The sequence below is a fragment of the Salvelinus namaycush genome, chromosome 6 (assembly GCF_016432855.1).
Source record: "Salvelinus namaycush isolate Seneca chromosome 6, SaNama_1.0, whole genome shotgun sequence".
NCBI lineage: Eukaryota > Metazoa > Chordata > Actinopteri > Salmoniformes > Salmonidae > Salvelinus > Salvelinus namaycush.
In genome coordinates this window covers 52,263,910-52,284,089 of record NC_052312.1, presented here as the reverse complement: position 1 = coordinate 52,284,089, position 20,180 = coordinate 52,263,910, and the positions used below count along the sequence as shown (strand labels likewise).

Genomic DNA, 20,180 nt, shown 5'->3' with positions numbered 1-20,180 from the left:
ATTAGGACAACTGTATGCTGATTCCCCATTAGGACAACTGTATGCTGATTCCCCATTAGGACAACTGAATGCTGATTCCCCATTAGGACAACTGTATGCTGATTCCCCATTAGGACAACTGTATGCTGATTCCCCATTAGGACTGATTCCCCATTAGGACAACTGTATACTGATTCCCCATTAGGACAACTGTATGCTGATACCCCATTAGGACTGATTCCCCATTAGGACAACTGTATACTGATTCCCCATTAGGACAACTGTATGCTGATTCCCCATTAGGACTGATTCCCCATTAGGACAACTGTATGCTGATTCCCCATTAGGACTGATTCCCCATTAGGACAACTGTATGCTGATTCCCCATTAGGACAACTGTATGCTGATTCCCCATTAGGACAACTGTCTGCTGATTCCCCATTAGGACAACTGTATACTGATTCTCCATTAGGACAACTGTATGCTGATTCCCCATTAGGATAACTGTATGCTGATTCTCCATTAGGACAACTGTATGCTGATTCCTCATTAGGACAACTGTATGCTGATTCCCCATTAGGACAACTGTATGCTGATTCTCCATTAGGACAACAGTATGCTGATTCCCCATTAGGACAACTGTATGCTGATTCTCCATTAGGACAACTGCCTGCTGATTCCCCATTAGGACAACTGGATGCTGATTCCCCATTAGGACAACTGTATGCTGATTCCCCATTAGGACAACTGTATGCTGATTCCCCATTAGGACAACTGTATGCTGATTCATCATTAGGACAACTGTATGCTGATTCCCCATTAGGACAACTGTATGCTGATTCTCCATTAGGACAACTGCCTGCTGATTCCCCATTAGGACAACTGGATGCTGATTCCCCATTAGGACAACTGAATGCTGATTACCCATTAGGACAACTGTATGCTGATTCCCCATTAGGACAACTGTCTGCTGATTCCCCATTAGGACAAATGTATGCTGATTCCCCATTAGGACAACTGAATGCTGATTACCCATTAGGACAACTGAATGCTGATTCCCCATTAGGACAACTGTATGCTGATTCCCCATTAGGACAAATGTATGCTGATTCCCCATTAGGACAACTGAATGCTGATTACCCATTAGGACAACTGAATGCTGATTCCCCATTAGGACAACTGTATGCTGATTCCCCATTAGGACAAATGTATGCTGATTCCCCATTAGGACAACTGAATGCTGATTACCCATTAGGACAACTGAATGCTGATTCCCCATTAGGACAACTGTATGCTGATTCCCCATTAGGACAACTGTATGCTGATTCCCCATTAGGACAACTGTATGCTGATTCCCCATTAGGACAACTGTATGCTGATTCCCCATTAGGACAACTGTATGCTGATTTCCCATTAGGACAACTGTCTGCTGATTCCCCATTAGGACAACTGTATGCTGATTCCCCATTAGGACAACTGTATGCTGATTCCCCATTAGGACAACTGTATACTGATTCTCCATTAGGACAACTGTATGCTGATTCCCCATTAGGATAACTGTATGCTGATTCTCCATTAGGACAACTGTATGCTGATTCCTCATTAGGACAACTGTATGCTGATTCCCCATTAGGACAACTGTATGCTGATTCTCCATTAGGACAACAGTATGCTGATTCCCCATTAGGACAACTGTATGCTGATTCTCCATTAGGACAACTGCCTGCTGATTCCCCATTAGGACAACTGGATGCTGATTCCCCATTAGGACAACTGTATGCTGATTCCCCATTAGGACAACTGTATGCTGATTCCCCATTAGGACAACTGTATGCTGATTCCTCATTAGGACAACTGTATGCTGATTCCCCATTAGGACAACTGTATGCTGATTCTCCATTAGGACAACTGCCTGCTGATTCCCCATTAGGACAACTGGATGCTGATTCCCCATTAGGACAACTGTATGCTGATTCCCCATTAGGACAACTGTCTGCTGATTTAGGACAACTGTATGCTGATTCCCCATTAGGACAACTGTATGCTGATTCCCCATTAGGACAACTGAATGCTGATTCCCCATTAGGACAACTGTATGCTGATTCCCCATTAGGACAAATGTATGCTGATTCCCCATTAGGACAACTGAATGCTGATTACCCATTAGGACAACTGAATGCTGATTCCCCATTAGGACAACTGTATGCTGATTCCCCATTAGGACAAATGTATGCTGATTCCCCATTAGGACAACTGAATGCTGATTACCCATTAGGACAACTGAATGCTGATTCCCCATTAGGACAACTGTATGCTGATTCCCCATTAGGACAACTGTATGCTGATTCCCCATTAGGACAACTGTATGCTGATTCCCCATTAGGACAACTGTATGCTGATTCCCCATTAGGACAACTGTATGCTGATTCCCCATTAGGACAACTGTATGCTGATTCCCCATTAGGACAACTGTATGCTGATTCCCCATTAGGACAACTGTATGCTGATTCCCCATTAGGACAACTGTATGCTGATTCCCCATTAGGACAACTGTATGCTGATTCCCCATTAGGACAACTGTATGCTGATTCCCCATTAGGACAACTGTATGCTGATTCCCCATTAGGACAATTGTATGCTGATTCCTCATTAGGACAACGATATGCTGATTCCCCATTAGGACAACTGTATGCTGATTCCCCATTAGGACAACTTAATACTGATTCCCCATTAGGACAACTGTATGCTGATTCCCCATTAGGACAACTGTATGCTGATTCCCCATTAGGACAACTGTATGCTGATTCCCCATTAGGACAACTGTATACTGATTCCCCATTAGGACAACTGTATGCTGATTCCCCATTAGGACAACTGTATGCTTATTCTCCATTAGGACAACTGTATGCTGATTCCCCATTAGGACAACTGTATGCTGATTCCTCATTAGGACAACTGTATGCTGATTCCCCATTAGGACAACTGTATGCTGATTCCCCATTAGGACAACTGTATACTGATTCCTCATTAGGACAACTGTATGCTGATTCCCCATTAGGACAACTGTATGCTGATTCCTCATTAGGACAACTGTATGCTGATTCCCCATTAGGACAACTGTATACTGATTCCCCATTAGGACAACTGTATACTGATTCCCCATTAGGACAACTGTATACTGATTCCCCATTAGGACAACTGTATGCTGATTCCCCATTAGGACAACTGTATGCTTTTTCTCCATTAGGACAACTGAATGCTGATTCCCCATTAGGACAACTGTATGCTGATTCCCCATTAGGACAACTGTCTGCTGATTCCCCATTAGGACAAATGTATGCTGATTCCCCATTAGGACAACAGAATGCTGATTACCCATTAGGACAACTGAATGCTGATTCCCCATTAGGACAACTGTATGCTGATTCCCCATTAGGACAAATGTATGCTGATTCCCCATTAGGACAACTGAATGCTGATTACCCATTAGGACAACTGAATGCTGATTCCCCATTAGGACAACTGTATGCTGATTCCCCATTAGGACAAATGTATGCTGATTCCCCATTAGGACAACTGAATGCTGATTACCCATTAGGACAACTGAATGCTGATTCCCCATTAGGACAACTGTATGCTGATTCCCCATTAGGACAACTGTATGCTGATTCCCCATTAGGACAACTGTATGCTGATTCCCCATTAGGACAACTGTATGCTGATTCCCCATTAGGACAACTGTATGCTGATTCCCCATTAGGACAACTGAATGCTGATTCCCCATTAGGACAACTGTATGCTGATTCCCCATTAGGACAACTGTATGCTGATTCCCCATTAGGACAACTGTATGCTGATTCCCCATTAGGACAATTGTATGCTGATTCCTCATTAGGACAACTGTATGCTGATTCCCCATTAGGACAACTGTATGCTGATTCCCCATTAGGACAACTGTATACTGATTCCCCATTAGGACAACTGTATGCTGATTCCCCATTAGGACAACTGTATGCTGATTCCCCATTAGGACAACTGTATGCTGATTCCCCATTAGGACAACTCTATACTGATTCCCCATTAGGACAACTGTATGCTGATTCCCCATTAGGACAACTGTATGCTTATTCTCCATTAGGACAACTGTATGCTGATTCCCCATTAGGACAACTGTATGCTGATTCCTCATTAGGACAACTGTATGCTGATTCCCCATTAGGACAACTGTATGCTGATTCCCCATTAGGACAACTGTATACTGATTCCTCATTAGGACAACTGTATGCTGATTCCCCATTAGGACAACTGTATGCTGATTCCTCATTAGGACAACTGTATGCTGATTCCCCATTAGGACAACTGTATACTGATTCCCCATTAGGACAACTGTATACTGATTCCCCATTAGGACAACTGTATACTGATTCCCCATTAGGACAACTGTATGCTGATTCCCCATTAGGACAACTGTATGCTGATTCCTCATTAGGACAACTGTATGCTGATTCCCCATTAGGACAACTGTATGCTGATTCCCCATTAGGACAACTGTATGCTGATTCCCCATTAGGACAACTGAATGCTGATTCCCCATTAGGACAACTGTATGCTGATTCCCCATTAGGACAACTGTATGCTGATTCCCCATTAGGACAACTGTATGCTGATTCCCCATTAGGACAATTGTATGCTGATTCCTCATTAGGACAACTGTATGCTGATTCCCCATTAGGACAACTGTATGCTGATTCCCCATTAGGACAACTGTATACTGATTCCCCATTAGGACAACTGTATGCTGATTCCCCATTAGGACAACTGTATGCTGATTCCCCATTAGGACAACTGTATACTGATTCCCCATTAGGACAACTGTATGCTGATTCCCAATTAGGACAACTGTATGCTTATTCTCCATTAGGACAACTGTATGCTGATTCCCCATTAGGACAACTGTATGCTGATTCCTCATTAGGACAACTGTATGCTGATTCCCCATTAGGACAACTGTATGCTGATTCCCCATTAGGACAACTGTATACTGATTCCTCATTAGGACAACTGTATGCTGATTCCCCATTAGGACAACTGTATGCTGATTCCTCATTAGGACAACTGTATGCTGATTCCCCATTAGGACAACTGTATACTGATTCCCCATTAGGACAACTGTATACTGATTCCCCATTAGGACAACTGTATACTGATTCCCCATTAGGACAACTGTATGCTGATTCCCCATTAGGACAACTGTATGCTTATTCTCCATTAGGACAACTGTATGCTGATTCCTCATTAGGACAAATGTATGCTGATTCCCCATTAGGACAACTGTATGCTGATTCCCCATTAGGACAACTGTATACTGATTCCCCATTAGGACAACTGTATACTGATTCCCCATTAGGACAACTGTATGCTGATTCCCCATTAGGACAACTGTATACTGATTCCCCATTAGGACAACTGAATTTCTAAAAAAAACATTTTGTTGCTTTGTCATTATGGGGTATTGTGTGTAGATTGATGAGGGGGAAAACCATTTACTCCATTTTAGAATAAGGCTGTAATGTAATAAAATGTGTCAAAAGTCAAAGGGTCTGAATACGTCCTGAATGAACTGTTTATGTAGCCTTAGAAATAAGATTTATTAAATCAATAACTTGCCAACATCAGATAACATCCTGTATATTAGCCATTTATGAGACTCACTAAGATAATTCCTTTAATGATACAGCAGTAGCAATAAGGAAATAACATCTACAGAAGAGACAGGAATGCTTATGGGGGAGGTGTTGCTGTATATATTCAGAGTCATTTCCCTGTAATGCTTAGATAAGATCTCATGTCAAGTGTTATTGAAGAGGTGGCAGGTTTACCTACCTCATCTAAAGCCTTTTAGGGGTATTTATATAGGTCACCAAGTGCTAACAGTCAGTATCTAGACAATGTGTGTGAAATGCTTGATAGTATACGTGACGGTAAACAGAGAATCTACTTTCTTGGGGACCTGAATATTGACTGGTTTTCATCAAGCTGTCATATGCAATACATGTACAATTGTCTCAAGGCTTAAAAATCCTTCTTTAACCCGTCTCCTCTCCTTCTTTTACATTGATTGAAGTGGATTCAGCAAGTGACATCAATAAGGGATCATAGCTTTCACCTGGATTCACCTGTCAGTTTATGTTATGGATGGAAAGACACGGTGTCCTTAATGTTTTGTACACTCAGTGTGTAAACGCAACATGTTAAGTGTTGGTCCCATGTTTCAAGAGCTGATTTTTTCCCCCCAGAAATGATCCATACGCACAAAAAGCGTATTTCTTTCAAATGCATTTATATCCCTGTTGGTGAACATTTCTCATTTGCCAAGACATTCCAGCCACTTGACAGGTGTGGCATATCAAGAAGCTGATTAAACAACATGATCATTACACAGGTGCACCTTGTGCTGGGGACACTAAAAGGCCACCCTAAAATGTGCAGTTTTGTCACACAACACAATACCACAGAGGTCTCAAGTTTTGAGGGAGCATGCAATTTACATGCTGACTGCAGCAATGTCAACAAGAGCTGCCGCCAGATAGTTTAATGTTAATTTCTCTACCATAAGCCGCCTCCAACGTCCTTTTAGAGAATCTGGCAGTACGTCCAACAGGCTCCAGCCTCGGTGTGAGCCGAATTAGGAGGAACTGGTATTCACTGAGCAAGCGGTGTGACATCCGATACACACATGGTATTGTTCAAGTATTGTAGTTTGTTTGACAATTTTTGACAACGTGAAAACAACCAAATGGAAAAAATACATTGTAACAAATAATCAAACCCTGATTCAACTATAGCAAACAATCTGAGAGAAAATGCCCCCCAGACACTTTGCATGCCATCGGGACAACATCAGACTGATTTACATTGCTAGTCGGGTCGTGGGGTCGGGTATTTCTGATGGGTCATGGGGTTGGGTATTTCTGAAGGGTCTGGGGTTGGGTATTTCTGATGGGTCATGGGGTTGGGTATTTCTGATGGGTCATGGGGTTGGGTATTTCTGATGGGTCTGGGGTTGGGTATTTCTGATGGGTCTTGGGGTTGGGTATTTCTGATGGGTCATGGGCTTGGGTATTTCTGATGGGTCATGGGCTTGGGTATTTCTGATGGGTCATGGGCTTGGGTATTTCTGATGGGTCATGGGTTTGGGTATTTCTGATGGGTCATGGGGTTGGGTATTTCTGATGGGTCATGGGGTTGGGTATTTCTGATGGGTCATGGGCTTGGGTATTTCTGATGGGTCATGGGGTTGGGTATTTCTGATGGGTCATGGGGTCGGGTATTTCTGATGGGTCATGGGGTCGGGTATTTCTGATGGGTCTGGTGTTGGGTATTTCTGATGGGTCATGGGGTTGGGTATTTCTGATGGGTCATGGGGTTGGGTATTTCTGATGGGTCATGGGGTTGGGTATTTCTGATGGGTCATGGGGTCGGGTATTTCTGATGGGTCTGGGGTTAGGTATTTCTGATGGGTCTGGGTTTGTTGGAACCAAAACGGAAGGTTGTTGGTTTGCTCTTAGTGGGACTATAATTAGTTGGTTTTATCTAATTTTTCCTCCGAACCAGTTTGAATACAATGGGAAGCTTGTTGATGGCCCATCAGCGGGCCGTTAAGTTTACTACGTTGAAGGTCTACGAGAGGGTTTTGATCCTCCAGGAACTGTCGTATGCTCTTCTTAATAATAGTGTAGGGTAACAGCAACGATGAACCAACATCACAATATGACTTGTTCACATCCTTATTGGTGCCATGAAGATGTTAGACTCCATCTATCAACAGCCAATAATACCCTTGAGATAAATGATAGGTTAGACTGTGAAGTTCTAAATATTAGTTTCTCAGCTTGTCCTGTCAGGTCTATAGTGTTTAGGAGCGCATTAAGGTGTTGAATGACTGAATGTAATCCCATAATAGGCCATTAGAACCACTAGTAACTGTGTACAGTACATCTCTGTAAATTATTTAACGGGAAACATTAAGGAAATAGGAAAGAGTGTTTAGAAGTACCAAGTATCATGACTTGTTGTGAGAATTTCTCAGTTTATATCAACTAACCTGGTGTTCCTCTGGTCCTCATCAACTGGGATATCTCTGTTGGAAGCCTCAAACCAAACCCTGTGAATATGAATCAAATCAGAAAATCCATAGCACAGTATAGCATCATTAAGGTGTAATAAATGAACAGAAACTTGGGCTTACCCATTGAGCCTTTCATTGAAGAAGCTGTAGTGAACATACCTATCGGAAGAGAGGAGAGAATCAGTTAAAGTCTGTCATGAAAACATTTCATTTATTACACAACACGTGCTGCTTATGCTGCTTTTCATCCACATCAGATTTGCAGCTTGTCTTTGAAGCCTAATTCATACCCTACACAATTAGGCAACGCAGTAATGCAGTTAGCTACTGAAAATGATGATCCAGCGTAGTTGAGTCGAGTTACAAATTATGGGCTGCACAAGTTTGCTTACACTATCCTTACATTACCTTCTCTCTTGTCACTGGGATGTTACTCTGGGTGTAGACCCTTGGTAATGTAAGAAATGTGTCACCTTCCACGTTGCCAATTTCTAATCCAGATATCTCAAAGCTCATGGTAGGACTCTCCTGCCCCATTGTGCGTAGCAGAATTTCATGCTCTCATTTCCCTGTTCCTCCTCTGTGACCAGCTCTAGTACAGATTCATGAGCATTCTGAAAGTCATTCTCCTGTTCCTCCTCTGTGACCAGCTCTAGTACAGATTCATGAGCATTCTGAAAGTCATTCTCCTGTTCCTCCTCTGTGACCAGCTCTAGTACAGATTCATGAGCATTCTGAAAGTAATTTCCCTGTTCCTCCTCTGTGACCAGCTCTAGTACAGATTCATGAGCATTCGGAAAGTCATGTACCTGGTCCTCCTCTGTGACCAGCTCTAGTACAGATTAGTGAGCATTCTGAAAGTCATTTCCCTGTTCCTCCTCTGTGACCAGCTCTAGTACAGATTCATGAGCATTCTGAAAGTCATGTACCTGTTCCTCCTCTGTGACCAGCTCTAGTACAGATTCATGAGCATTCTGAAAGTAATGTACCTGTTCCTCCTCTGTGACCAGCTCTAGTACAGATTCATGAGCATTCTGAAAGTAATTTTCCTGTTCCTCCTCTGTGACCAGCTCTAGTACAGATTCATGAGCATTCTGAAAGTCATTTTCCTGTTTCTCCTCTGTGACCAGCTCTAGTACAGATTCATGAGCATTCTGAAAGTCATTTTCCTGTTTCTCCTCTGTGACCAGCTCTAGTACAGATTCATGAGCATTCTGATAGTCATTTTCCTGTTTCTCCTCTGTGACCAGCTCTAGTACAGATTCATGAGCATTCTGAAAGTCATTTTCCTGTTCCTCCTCTGTGACCAGCTCTAGTACAGATTCATGAGCATTCTGAAAGTCATTTTCCTGTTCCTCCTCTGTGACCAGCTCTAGCACAGATTCATGAGCATTCTGAAAGTCATTTTCCTCTTCCTCCTCTGTGACCAGCTCTAGTACAGATTCATGAGCATTCTGATAGTCATTGAGCAAGTTTGGCATTTTAGATGCGTTTTAAACATTTCATCCCATTCTAAGTTTTGTCCCCTTTAATGAAGTTTTAACACGCAGTATCTTTAACACGCAGATCCTTTAGTTGCATTCGTTCCATTGATTCCTGAGCATTCTGAAAGTCATTTTCCTGTCCCTCCTCTGTGACCAGCTCTAGCACAGATTCCTGAGCATTCTGAAAGTCATTGAGAACAACATCAAATGCCTCAAGACCCTCATTCACAGTTTCAAAATTTCCTCCATCAACAAGAATGACTATTATTTCATTGATTGTGTGTGTATACTCTCCAAGTTTGCCTCTCCGGGCTGCATAGAGTGAATTTAGATGCTCCTCTGCCCTCTCCAGTGGGGTCTTATTTGGGATTTCATCCTCCATCATTCTCTTTTAGTTCACTCAATTTACAAAGACACAGTTGTTGGTTTGATTGTTAAATGCAATGCCCCTTTAGACCTCCTTTAATGCTTTTAAAACACAGTCATCCATTTCAGCATATTGACCCAATTTTGAATTGAACATGTGCAAGTTTGGCATTTTAGATGTGTTTTAAACAATTCTTCCCGTTCTAAGTTTTGTCCCCTTTAATAAAGTTTAAACACGCAGTATCTTTAGATCCTTTAGTTGCATTCGTTGTGTTGATGCATTGCATTTCCACATTAGGCCAAATATTAGACATCTGACTAGGCTACATTGTGCAAAGGATCTCAGTGTTTCCAAAACTCAAACTTCTTAATTGTTTTCACAGCGCTGTGTTTTGAATTCCATTCTCAAGTTTATCAAACGTTACAATTATAAGCACATTTGCGCTTCCGTACGATTGCATAGAACAAGGCTGCTCATTCATTCGCAGTGGTTACACACGGCAGGCGAATTATAGGATTTCAAGTCCTTCCAAGCGAGCTGTCCTTGCGGTCCGAATGCAGTGACAAATAGAACAATATCCAGCGTGTGTCCGTCCCAGAGCTTTCCTTCCGATAGTAATCCTTCACGGAGTCTTTTGACTTGATTGTAGTGGCTTCCTTACCAATTGACCGTAGCCACTGCCCAAGCCTGAAGCGGGGTTGTTTCGGACGCATACGGTCCACATTCGAAGTTCCCAAACGGCCAAAACATTCAATGAGATCCAGGGATATGGTGCAACAAAAAGGTTAATTCTTCTTCTATCTAACAAAAAATGATGCAACTTAAAGCAGATTAATTGATGTGAAAAATGCATAATATAACCTGTTTGTATGTATGTCTGTATGTATGGTCAAAAGACTATACCTCACCCTCGTCTAGCTAGGACTCCCCTCCCCGAAGGCCCTACTTCCTGGAGAGGATCTGATCTCAACTTGGATGTCGGCCCACCACCTCAAGCTCAACCTTGGCAAGACGGAGCAGCTCTTCCTCCCAGGAAGTAGGGCCTTCGGGGAGGGGAGTCCTAGTTAGACGAGGGTGAGGTATAGCACTCTCAAAGACCTCTCCATCATGGTTGACAACGCCACAGTGTCACACCCTCCCAATTGCAGCGATGTGAACTGAGGAATTTAAAAAAATATATATGATGTCAGAGCTCGAAAGACAGGGAAAAGCACTTGCAATTTGTGACTGTGGTTGATACATTGAACAGGTGAACAACATTATCACAGACTTTGACTGACGCTTTCAAGACTTTGCGATCCTGGAACCTCTGGCAACATTTATGTTCTTTCCGTTTGGTGTGGAAGTTGATGTTGATGAAATTGCAACAAAAAATTGCATAATTGTTTCATTAGGAAACATCAGCCGTCGAGAGTGAAAATTTGACACTGCAAAGCGACCTCCAAATCAAATCGAGGCCATCAGGGGGAACACTTTTGGAACCTTATCGTGGAGGAGAAATATCCAAACATGAGAAAAGTTGCCATGTATTTGACAGCATATTTTGGATCTAACTAGCTTTGTGAGTCAACACTTTCAGACATGAAGATCAGGTCAAAATAGCAGATGATCACCTGGACACCTGCTTGAGGCTAGCAATCACTAGCTACAACCCAGACCATGCTAAGCTAGCTGACAGCATGCAGTGCAAACAATACAATCAATAGGGTGACATTTTATTTAATATTGGCGGGGGGGGGGGGGGGGGGGGAGGAGGGGAGGGGTACACCGCATTAGGAAGAGTGTGGAAAAAGTATATCGTATGTAACTAAAGTCTGGGCCGCCCTGCTCTACAACACCCGTAGAGTACGACCCTCACACTGGAAGCGGCGCAGGTCCTAATCCAGGCACTTGTCATCTCCCGTCTGGACTACTGTAACTCGCTGTTGGCTGGGCACCCCGCTTGGGCCATCAAACCCCTTGCAATCCAGAACACTGCAGCCCACGTGGTTTTCAACATTCCCAAGTTCTCTCATGTCACCCCGCTCCTCCACACACTCCACTGGCTTCCAACCTTTCCAAGTTCTCTCATGTCACCCTGCTCCTCCACACACTCCACTGGCTTCCAACCTTCCCAAGTTCTCTCATGTCACCCTGCTCCTCCACACACTCCACTGGCTTCCAACCTTCCCAAGTTCTCTCATGTCACCCTGCTCCTCCACACACTCCACTGGCTTCCAACCTTCCCAAGTTCTCTCATGTCACCCTGCTCCTCCACACACTCCACTGGCTTCCAACCTTCCCAAGTTCTCTCATGTCACCCTGCTCCTCCACACATTCCACTGGCTTCCAGTTGAAGCTCCACTACAAGACTGTGGTGTTTACCTACGGAACAGCAAGAGGAAATGCCCCTCCCTACCCTCAGGCTCTGATCAAACACTACACCCCAACCGGAGCACTCCGTTCTGCCACCTCTGGTCTCTTGGTCCTCCCTACCTTCAGGCAATGCTCAAACACTAAACCCCAACCTGAGCACTCCGTTCTGCCACCTCTGGTCTCTTGGTCCTCCCTACCTTCAGGCTCTGATCAAACACTACACCCCAACCGGAGCACTCCGTTCTGCCACCTCTGGTCTCTTGGTCCTCCCTACCTTCAGGCAATGCTCAAACACTACACCCCAACCGGAGCACTCCGTTCTGCCACCTCTGGTCTCTTGGTCCTCCCTACCTTCAGGCTATGAAACACTACACCCGAACCTGAGCACTCCGTTCTGCCACCTCTGGTCTCTTGGTCCTCCCTACCTTCAGGCTCTGATCAAACACTACACCCCAACCGGAGCACTCCGTTCTGCCACCTCTGGTCTCTTGCCCCTCCCTACCTTCAGGCTCTGATCAAACACTACACCCCAACCTGAGCACTCCGTTCTGCCACCTCTGGTCTCTTGCCCCTCCCTACCTTCAGGCTCTGATCAAACACTACACTCCAACACAAGTACTCCATTCTACCACCTCAGGTCTCTTGGTCCTCCCTCTCAGCCCAGTCCAAACTCTTCTCTGTCCTGTCACCCCAATGGTGGAACCATCTTCCCCCTGAAGCTAGGACAACAGAGTCCCTGCCCATCTTCTGAAAACATCTGAAACCCTCCCTCTTCAAACAGCTACGTTATTGAGGAAACAATGTACTTTCTATGCCTGAGATATGTGGTTGTCCCACCTAGCTATCTGGAGATGAATGTACTGACTATGACTGTGATATGTGGTTGTCCCACCTAGCTATCTGGAGATGAATGTACTGACTATGATATGTGGTTGTCCCACCTAGCTATCTGAAGATGAATGTACTGACTATGACTGTGAGGTTGTCCCACCTAGCTATCTGAAGATGAATGTACTGACTATGACTATGTGATTGTCCCACCTAGCTATCTGAAGATGAATGTACTGACTGTGATATGTGGTTGTCCCACCTAGCTATCTGAAGATGAATGTACTGACTATTACAATGATATGTGGTTGTCTCACCTCGCTATCTGAAGATTAATGTACTGACTATGATATGTGGTTGTCCCACCTAGCTATCTGAAGATGAATATACTGACTATGATATGTGGTTGTCCCACCTAGCTATCTGTAGATGAATGTACTGACTATGATATGTGGTTGTCCCACCTAGCTATCTGAAGATGAATGTACTGACTGTGATATGAGGTTGTCCCACCTAGCTATCTGACGATGAATGTACTGACTATGACTGTGATATGTGGTTGTCCCACCTAGCTATCTGAAGATGAATGTACTGACTATTACAATGATATGTGGTTGTCTCACCTAGCTATCTGAAGATGAATGTACTGACTGTGATATGTAGTTGTCCCACCTAGCTATCTGAAGATGAATGTAATAACTGTAAGTCTCTCTAGATAAGAGTGTCTGCTAAATGAGTGAAATGTAAAAAGTACACCAAAGCTAAATAAAGTGCACCTTTATTGTACATGGGATATGCTAGTGACGTTACTATTTGCAATTATCTTTCAGTGTCACTACAAGTACACTGAATGTGTATAGAGAACACTCAAATATAATCTGACAAGTACAGTTTAAGGTGGGTAGATAAGGTGGGTATTACAAACACTTGTAGGTGGGTCAGTATACTTTACTTAGTACACTTAGTTGACATGAAATAGTACTATAACATCACTTTAATTCAACTTCAATTTATTTAGTACAGATTTAATTGTTCCAAAATAACACCATTTACATACACACATAGTACATGCATAGTAATTACATGAAATATAGAAACATACATACCCCAGAAGCAAGAAGATTCCAACAATGAGAAGGAGAACAAACGGCTTTACATTTGAACTGAAACGCATTGTTCCTCCAATAGTGTCAGCAAATATTTAGTTTATCCTACACTAGAAGCAATATCCAGTCAAATGAAGATCTCTCCAATGAAACCAGTGGAACTCTTCAGCAAGCCTAGTCAAATGAGGAGGAGGAGCCTCAGCCCTTTGATCTGTACCTCCATGGACTTATACACACATCACCACGGTAACCCACACCCAAACCAGAAGTAACCTGAAAATAGAGTCCTTTACCAACCAACCCTAACCAGTTGTACATGTAGTGTCTATCCAAATAAGGAAGTAGTCAAATAAGGTCAAATATGACCAAATAAGGTCAAATAAGGCTTCAGATTTAGTATTAATTAGGATTCCTAATTAGCTACTCTTCTTGGGGAGCTAACAAGAAACATCACAACAAATACATAACATACATACATATACATGGCACTACATTTACATTACAATGTAGTCATTTAGCAGACGCTCCCATTGATTGGTCACAAGTATAATATTAAATAACTATTTCACCAGTAAGTAAATCCTTGGTGAGAACTTATGACCCAGTTAAAGTTTTTTTGTTGTCAGTTAAAACTGGTTCTTCTGGTTTTAAGTCAGATGTCAAGTTTACATTCTGTCCTTTGTTTGCAAATGCAGTGTCTCTATCTAGTCAACTCTCCCTTAACCCAGTCTCAGGGGCTCTTAAAGGGGCAGACTCCCATTTAACATGAACATCCCTCCTAACCTCTCAAAGACAAAACAACTTGGACATTTGTTCAACAGCAGTAATAATAATAATAATTTAAGGGTGCACACACCAGTCAGAGTGATACAGAGTGAGCCTTCTGGCTGCACTGATGAACTCTCATTGTGCCACTGAGTCACCATGACTTCAGTACTACAGATGCATCAGGTAAATGATGTGATATTTACATGTTATTTAACCTTGTTGTTTGAACAGGTACAAAGCCACGGTTGGTGATTTACTGTATTTCCCCCCCATCCGTCTCCTGGGTTAACCAACCCTCTCCCTCTCCTGGGTTAACCAACTCCATCCATCTCTCCGTCTCCTGGGTTAACCAACCCTCTCCCTCTCCTGGGTTAACCAACCCTCTCCCTCTCCTGGGTTAACCAACCCTCTCCCTCTCCTGGGTTAACCAACCCTCTCCGTCTCCTGGGTTAACCAACTCCATCCATCTCCTGGGTTAACCAACCCTCTCCCTCTCCTGGGTTAACCAACCCTCTCCCTCTCCTGGGTTAACCAACCCTCTCCCTCTCCTGGGTTAACCAACTCTCTCCATCTCCTGGGTTAACCAACCCTCTCCGTCTCCTGGGTTAACCAACCCTCTCCCTCTCCTGGGTTAACCAACCCTCTCCATCTCCTGGGTTAACCAACCCTCTCCCTCTCCTGGGTTAACCAACCCTCTCCCTCTCCTGGGTTAACCAACCCTCTCCATCTCCTGGGTTAACCAACTCCATCCCTCTCTCCGTCTCCTGGGTTAACCAACCCTCTCCGTCTCCTGGGTTAACCAACCCTCTCCATCTCCTGGGTTAACCAACTCCATCCCTCTCTCCGTCTCCTGGGTTAACCAACTCCATCCCTCTCCTGGGTTAACCAACCCTCTCCCTCTCCTGGGTTAACCAACTCCATCCCTCTCCTGGGTTAACCAACTCCATCCATCTCTCCATCTCCTGGGTTAACCAACTCCATCCCTCTCCTGGGTTAACCAACCCTCTCCCTCTCCTGGGTTAACCAACCCTCTCCCTCTCCTGGGTTAACCAACTCCATCCATCTCTCCATCTCCTGGGTTAACCAACTCCATCCCTCTCCTGGGTTAACCAACCCTCTCCCTCTCCTGGGTTAACCAACCCTCTCCCTCTCCTGGGTTAACCAACTCCATCCATCTCTCCATCTCCTGGGTTAACCAACTCCATCCCTCTCCTGGGTTAACCAACTCCATCCCTCTCTCCGTCTCTTGGGTTAACCAACTCCATCCGTCTCCTGGGTTAACCAACCCTCTCCCTCTCCTGGGTTAACCAACCCTCTCCCTCTCCTGGGTTAACCAACTCCATCCATCTCTCCATCTCCTGGGTTAACCAACTCCATCCGTCTCCTGGGTTAACCAACCCTCTCCCTCTCCTGGGTTAACCAACCCTCTCCCTCTCCTGGGTTAACCAACTCCATCCATCTCTCCATCTCCTGGGTTAACCAACTCCATCCGTCTCCTGGGTTAACCAACCCTCTCCCTCTCCTGGGTTAACCAACCCTCTCCCTCTCCTGGGTTAACCAACTCCATCCATCTCTCCATCTCCTGGGTTAACCAACTCCATCCGTCTCCTGGGTTAACCAACCCTCTCCGTCTCCTGGGTTAACCAACTCCATCCGTCTCCTGGGTTAACCAACCCTCTCCGTCTCCTGGGTTAACCAACCCTCTCCATCTCCTGGGTTAACCAACTCCATCCGTCTCCTGGGTTAACCAACCCTCTCCGTCTCCTGGGTTAACCAACCCTCTCCGTCTCCTGGGTTAACCAACCCTCTCCATCTCCTGGGTTAACCAACTCCATCCATCTCCTGGGTTAACCAACTCCATTCCTCTCTCCATCTCCTGGGTTAACCAACTCCATCCCTCTCCTGGGTTAACCAACTCCATCCCTCTCCTGGGTTAACCAACTCCATCCATCTCCTGGGTTAACCAACTCTCTCCATCTCCTGGGTTAACCAACCCTCTCCATCTCCTGGGTTAACCAACCCTCTCCATCTCCTGGGTTAACCAACCCTCTCCATCTCCTGGGTTAACCAACTCTCTCCATCTCCTGGGTTAACCAACTCCATCCATCTCCTGGGTTAACCAACTCTCTCCATCTCCTGGGTTAACCAACCCTCTCCATCTCCTGGGTTAACCAACTCCATCCGTCTCCTGGGTTAACCAACTCTCTCCATCTCCTGGGTTAACCAACTCTCTCCATCTCCTGGGTTAACCAACTCTCTCCATCTCCTGGGTTAACCAACTCTCTCCATCTCCTGGGTTAACCAACTCTCTCCGTCTCCTGGGTTAACCAACTCCATCCGTCTCCTGGGTTAACCAACTCCATCCGTCTCCTGGGTTAACCAACTCCATCCGTCTCCTGGGTTAACCAACTCCATTCCTCTCTCCATCTCCTGGGTTAACCAACTCCATCCATCTCCTGGGTTAACCAACTCCATCCGTCTCCTGGGTTAACCAACTCCATCCATCTCCTGGGTTAACCAACTCCATCCATCTCCTGGGTTAACCAACCCTCTCCATCTCCTGGGTTAACCAACTCCATTCCTCTCTCCATCTCCTGGGTTAACCAACTCCATTCCCCTCTCCATCTCCTGGGTTAACCAACTCTCTCCATCTCCTGGGTTAACCAACTCCATTCCTCTCTCCATCTCCTGGGTTAACCAACTCCATTCCCCTCTCCATCTCCTGGGTTAACCAACTCCATTCCTCTCTCCATCTCCTGGGTTAACCAACTCCATTCCCCTCTCCATCTCCTGGGTTAACCAACTCCATCCATCTCCTGGGTTAACCAACTCCATTCCTCTCTCCATCTCCTGGGTTAACCAACTCCATTCCTCTCTCCATCTCCTGGGTTAACCAACTCCATTCCTCTCTCCATCTCCTGGGTTAACCAACTCCATTCCTCTCTCCATCTCCTGGGTTAACCAACTCCATTCCTCTCTCCATCTCCTGGGTTAACCAACTCCATTCCTCTCTCCATCTCCTGGGTTAACCAACTCCATCCCTCTCCTGGGTTAACCAACTCCATCCCTCTCTCCATCTCCTGGGTTAACCAACTCCATCCCTCTCTCCATCTCCTGGGTTAACCAACTCCATTCATCTCCTGGGTTAACCAACTCCATCCCTCCATCCATCTCCTGGGTTAACCAACTCCATCCCTCTCTCCATCTCCTGGGTTAACCAACTCCATTCATCTCCTGGGTTAACCAACTCCATTCCCCTCTCCATCTCCTGGGTTAACCAACTCCATCCCTCTCTCTCCATCTCCTGGGTTAACCAACTCCATTCCTCTCTCCATCTCCTGGGTTAACCAACTCCATTCCTCTCTCCATCTCCTGGGTTAACCAACTCCATTCATCTCCTGGGTTAACCAACTCCATTCCTCTCTCCGTCTCCTGGGTTAACCAACTCCATTCCTCTCTCCGTCTCCTGGGTTAACCAACTCCATTCCTCTCTCCATCTCCTGGGTTAACCAACTCCATCCGTCTCCTGGGTTAACCAACTCCATTCCTCTCTCCATCTCCTGGGTTAACCAACTCCATCCATCTCCTGGGTTAACCAACTCCATTCCTCTCTCCATCTCCTGGGTTAACCAACTCCATCCATCTCCTGGGTTAACCAACTCCATCCCTCTCTCCGTCTCCTGGGTTAACCAACTCCATTCCTCTCTCCATCTCCTGGGTTAACCAACTCCATTCCTCTCTCCATCTCCTGGGTTAACCAACTCCATCCCTCTCTTCATCTCCTGGGTTAACTTGCTCCATGCTGTTTGCTTGTGTTAACGTTGCTAGATTTTACATGAACCATGCTAGCTTTGTTAGTCATAGTTTGTCAACATTGTTACATCCTACTCAAACTATTGATTAACCACAGTTACAGAATCACGCAGACATATTTATTATTTTGTGGAAGTTTACAGCCAAAGTACTTGCATAAACAAACACATACACTTCCTGGTTCACCTCCACTGTGCATATTAACCGGAGGGCCGCCAGTTAGATGCAGTGATTATAGGGAACGTGACTTCGTCAGGTTCTGTGTAAAACGTCAATGTACACAGTAATATTTGAATTGTTTTGGTGTTAGTTATGTAAACTAAAAGGGGTTTTGTATTGTATTGTAGTTATTGTATTTCGATAATGTTGGATATACTCACAGTACCTGAGTGTTGGTTATTCATGTTGTGTATTAATTGTGTGTAATTTAGTTACCTGGTAAAGTGAAGTCCTCCCCTGTTTTTATACGACTTGGTTTAGTCCTAACGGCGGCAAGGCGGGCTACTCTGTTAACGTTTTAGAACCCCTACTCATTCAAGGGTTTTTCTTTATTTTGGGAGTCCCATAGGGACTTATTTTTCTTTATTTTTCAGACCTTCAGGAGGGGCACAATGATGTTGGAGACAACATCTCCAATGTTCAAGCTTTCGTGAGCTAATCCTTAAAAATGCCCACACCAGTAGAAATCCACTTTTTTCTGAACAGAAAGATAACGGCCACAACTTACCCATGATGTTGCACCACGATTTATGTCAATAAGTCATCTTTTTAGGCAGTGTGACATATATGGACTTGCAGTGACAAATTCTAACTGTCCATTCCGTGCAAATCCATGTGAATACGGTGTCTTTTCCTATGATATGACATACAGATTATTGTCATCCTACGTTTGGTTTCAAGGCTGGGTTTTATTTTAATGTTACCACCCACCAGTATGTCATTGTTTATCAGTCAGAAATATCTGTAAAGTTATTTATCTTTGCAAATGAGATGAGCCAAAACAGCCTTGTGTCCACTTGGCCGTCTGATCCATGGAAACAAATTTAAAAAAGGGAGGGGCAAACTTATGTTTTTTACATTTTCATGATCAAAAATTATCATAATTTCACTTATCTTTTAGCTAGACTGTATTAAATAAATACTAATATTATATATATATATACACTACCGGTCAAACGTTTTAGAATTCCTACTCATTCAAGTAATTTTTTATTTTTTACTATTTTCTACATTGTAGAATAATAGTGAAGAGATCAAAACTATGAAATAACACATATGGAATCATGTAGTAACCAAACAAGTGTTAAACAAATAAAAATATATTTTAGATTTTATCTTGTTCAAAACAGCCA

The 20,180-nt window shown here is 44.2% G+C and overlaps 1 protein-coding gene across 1 annotated transcript in view; it reads right to left on the bottom strand.

The window, feature by feature from the left end:
* LOC120049430 (globoside alpha-1,3-N-acetylgalactosaminyltransferase 1-like) overlaps window positions 1–14,342 on the bottom strand; it is a 107,440-nt gene extending 93,098 nt beyond the window's left edge. Inside the window, exons 1-3 of the mRNA XM_038995698.1 lie at window positions 14,248–14,342; window positions 8,228–8,266; window positions 8,084–8,119 (exon numbers count right to left, since the gene is read on the bottom strand). Of these exons, the coding sequence (XP_038851626.1) occupies window positions 8,084–8,119; window positions 8,228–8,266; window positions 14,248–14,315 (143 nt within the window). The 5' untranslated portion in view covers window positions 14,316–14,342. The remainder of the gene's footprint in view (window positions 1–8,083; window positions 8,120–8,227; window positions 8,267–14,247) is intronic.
* Between the last annotated feature and the right edge of the window lie 5,838 nt (window positions 14,343–20,180).